Source organism: Sinocyclocheilus anshuiensis, unplaced genomic scaffold (assembly GCF_001515605.1).
Source record: "Sinocyclocheilus anshuiensis isolate Anshui unplaced genomic scaffold, SAMN03320099.WGS_v1.1 scaffold2162, whole genome shotgun sequence".
Lineage (NCBI taxonomy): Eukaryota > Metazoa > Chordata > Actinopteri > Cypriniformes > Cyprinidae > Sinocyclocheilus > Sinocyclocheilus anshuiensis.
Window position 1 is genome coordinate 140,233 of NW_015558536.1, and position 2,620 is coordinate 142,852.

Consider the following 2,620-nt stretch of genomic DNA (forward strand, 5'->3'; position numbering starts at 1 on the left):
AGAGTGTGTGTGTGAGTGAGAGTGTGTGTGTGTGTGAGAGAGAGTGAGTGTGTGTGTGAGAATGTGTGTGTGTGTGAGTGTGTGTGTGTGAGTCTGTGTGTGCGAGTCTGTGTGTGCATGTGTGTGTGTGAGTGAGTGCGTGCGTGCGTGCGTGTGTGAGAGAGTGTGTGAGAGTGTGTCTAACCTTCTGCAGTGAATTTAAGACACTCCTCTTTGCTCATTCCAGCTCTGTAGTTGGAGTCCACATATCCGTAGATGTAGCTGCTGCCGGATCCTCCCACCGACACCGGCTGCCTGGTCATCATCCCTCCGACCGGCACCGTGTACACCTGGACACACACACACACACCAGGGGTTAAAGCAAAAAAAAATCCTAAGCCTGAACATTTTTCCCGGGGTTGCTGGGACACATACACAGGGTTATTTGGCAAACAAAGAAAGAAAATGATTTTCCTTGAAACTAACTAGTAACGCATCTGCCCTTGCCATTAGCCCTCGACAGGCTCAGACTACAGATTATGGTGGATATCTGAAACAGCAACACCAAGAATGGTTACTCACTACAATATGGTGCAAACACATGTAACATTTAGGATGCTTTTGATATCAAGTTTTGCTGGTTAGCTTTGTCCTCGACAGGGTACAAGATGACCTACAATCTAAAACATGACATTTCTGAAATTGCTTTGTTCAGAAGAAATAATGGTCAATTAAATTCTAGGAAATGAAAATAAAATAGGAAATATACAAAGACAGTTTACTCCAGAAAACTACAGTTCAGTTCAATTAACAACAACAGAAACATTAAAATGCTGCAAGAACTGGTAACTTAAACAGGGTTCGTACAGATACTGCAAAATAACATTCCAGGACTTTCAAGGACTAAAATCAGATCCCACTTATTAATCAATATTGTTATTATCTTTCAAATTCTAATAAATAAACTAATAAAACAAAATGGTGCAAATAAAGTGCAGCACATGCAAAGAATGCAACGACTGGCAACTTTAACATTTGAAAGGATACTATGGCAAAGTTGTCGCTTTCCTTATTCAAACTGATTTTATTTCATGAATATATGATTGACCTGAAGAATGAAAGCTCTATCATACACTTGGAAAATTATGAGCTTTATCACGCTCTTAGACACTAGGGGTGTGACAATACACTTAACGCGACTAGCTCTTTTCCCGCAGCCAAACGCCGCACGCCGGAGATCTTTAAGCCCTGACACACACACGCTCAGATGAGCCACTGCTGAAGCTGTACCTGTCCTCCTCTGCGTGGGTCCCAGCCGGCCACGATGATCCCGGCCATCAGCTCCTCTCTGTACCTGTAGCACATGTCCCGGAACAGACTGGCCGCCGTCTGCACCAGAGGAGCCTCGTCCAGCTCGATGCTGAAAGAGAGACAGAAGACGAGAGTCAGAGCTGGAGAGACGTCCCGTGGCAGGAGCCGTGTGCGCCGCTGTACCTGTGGAAGCCCAGCTGGTAGGTGACGGCGTCAGCGATGGCCTGCGTGTCCGCCGCCGAGCCGGAGCGGCAGCAGAAGATGCGCTCGTGGATGGGAGTGAGTTTATCCGTCACGCGGTTGGCGATGTAAGCGCTGCACACATCACATCACTCAGTTAGACAGAGCAGAAGCACCAGACTGACCAGCTAAACTGATAGCCGTCTCTCTCTCACCCGGTGGTGGTGCGAGAGTCAGCACCGATCACCACTCCTCCCTCAAACTCCACCGCCATGATGCTGGTCTGAACAACACAATCACCACACAATCAGTCTCCCCTCAGCAATTTTAAGCTTATATCTCAGATTAGGCGTCTAAAAATGTGAAAAAGCTGTGAATTGTAAACTCAGGATTCTGAGAAAAAGAGTCCATTTCAAAATTGTGAGATATAAACATTTAGCTGCTAGAAAAACAGAAAAAAATAAATAAAAATAAGGCAGAATTGTTAGATAAAAAGTCATTTACATGTACATTTTTAGAAAAAAATAAAATAAAATAAAGACCAAGATGTGAGATAAAATGTAGGAATGTCGAGGAGTCCAAAATGTGCAAATATAAAAATATAAACTTGCAGTTGAGGGGAAAAAAAAGTTTAGAAAATTAAAAGTAGTCAAATAAAATTAAAAATAAATAAATACAAAGTAAAAAAACGTACTTTGAATTAAAGTCCAAAATTTGAAATGCACTCAAATAGATGTAAAAAAAAATAAAAAATAAAAAATTGTTAGATAAAAAAAAGTCACATTAAATTTTTTTTTAGCAATTTTGAGAACAAAGTATGAATTGAGATAAAAGCATCAATCTTTCAGAAAACGTAAACTGTGACATAAAAAAGGCGCACTTTTGCGAGGAAAAAAAAAGTAATAACTACGAGATTAAAGAAAGTATGAATTGTGAGACAAAGTTGCAGCATAAAAATAAACTGAATTAAAAAAGCTACTTCAGGCGCGAGATGAACAGGCTTCGATAGTAAACCCGAAGCAAGGTTTAATTCTGTTATATCATCTACAGGTGCATCTCAATAAATTAGAATGTCGTGGAAAAGTTCATTTATTTCAGTAATTCAACTCAAATTGTGAAACTCGTGTATTAAATAAATTCAATGCACACA

At 40.7% G+C, this 2,620-nt stretch overlaps 1 protein-coding gene across 1 annotated transcript in view; it reads right to left on the reverse strand.

Moving 5' to 3' along the window:
• LOC107679377 (proteasome subunit beta type-6-like) overlaps nucleotides 1–2,620 on the reverse strand; it is a 7,908-nt gene that overhangs the window by 2,566 nt on the left and 2,722 nt on the right. Inside the window, exons 2-5 of the mRNA XM_016474896.1 lie at nucleotides 1,686–1,753; nucleotides 1,474–1,605; nucleotides 1,270–1,399; nucleotides 185–329 (exon numbers count right to left, since the gene is read on the reverse strand). Coding sequence (XP_016330382.1) covers nucleotides 185–329; nucleotides 1,270–1,399; nucleotides 1,474–1,605; nucleotides 1,686–1,753 — 475 coding nt within the window. The remainder of the gene's footprint in view (nucleotides 1–184; nucleotides 330–1,269; nucleotides 1,400–1,473; nucleotides 1,606–1,685; nucleotides 1,754–2,620) is intronic.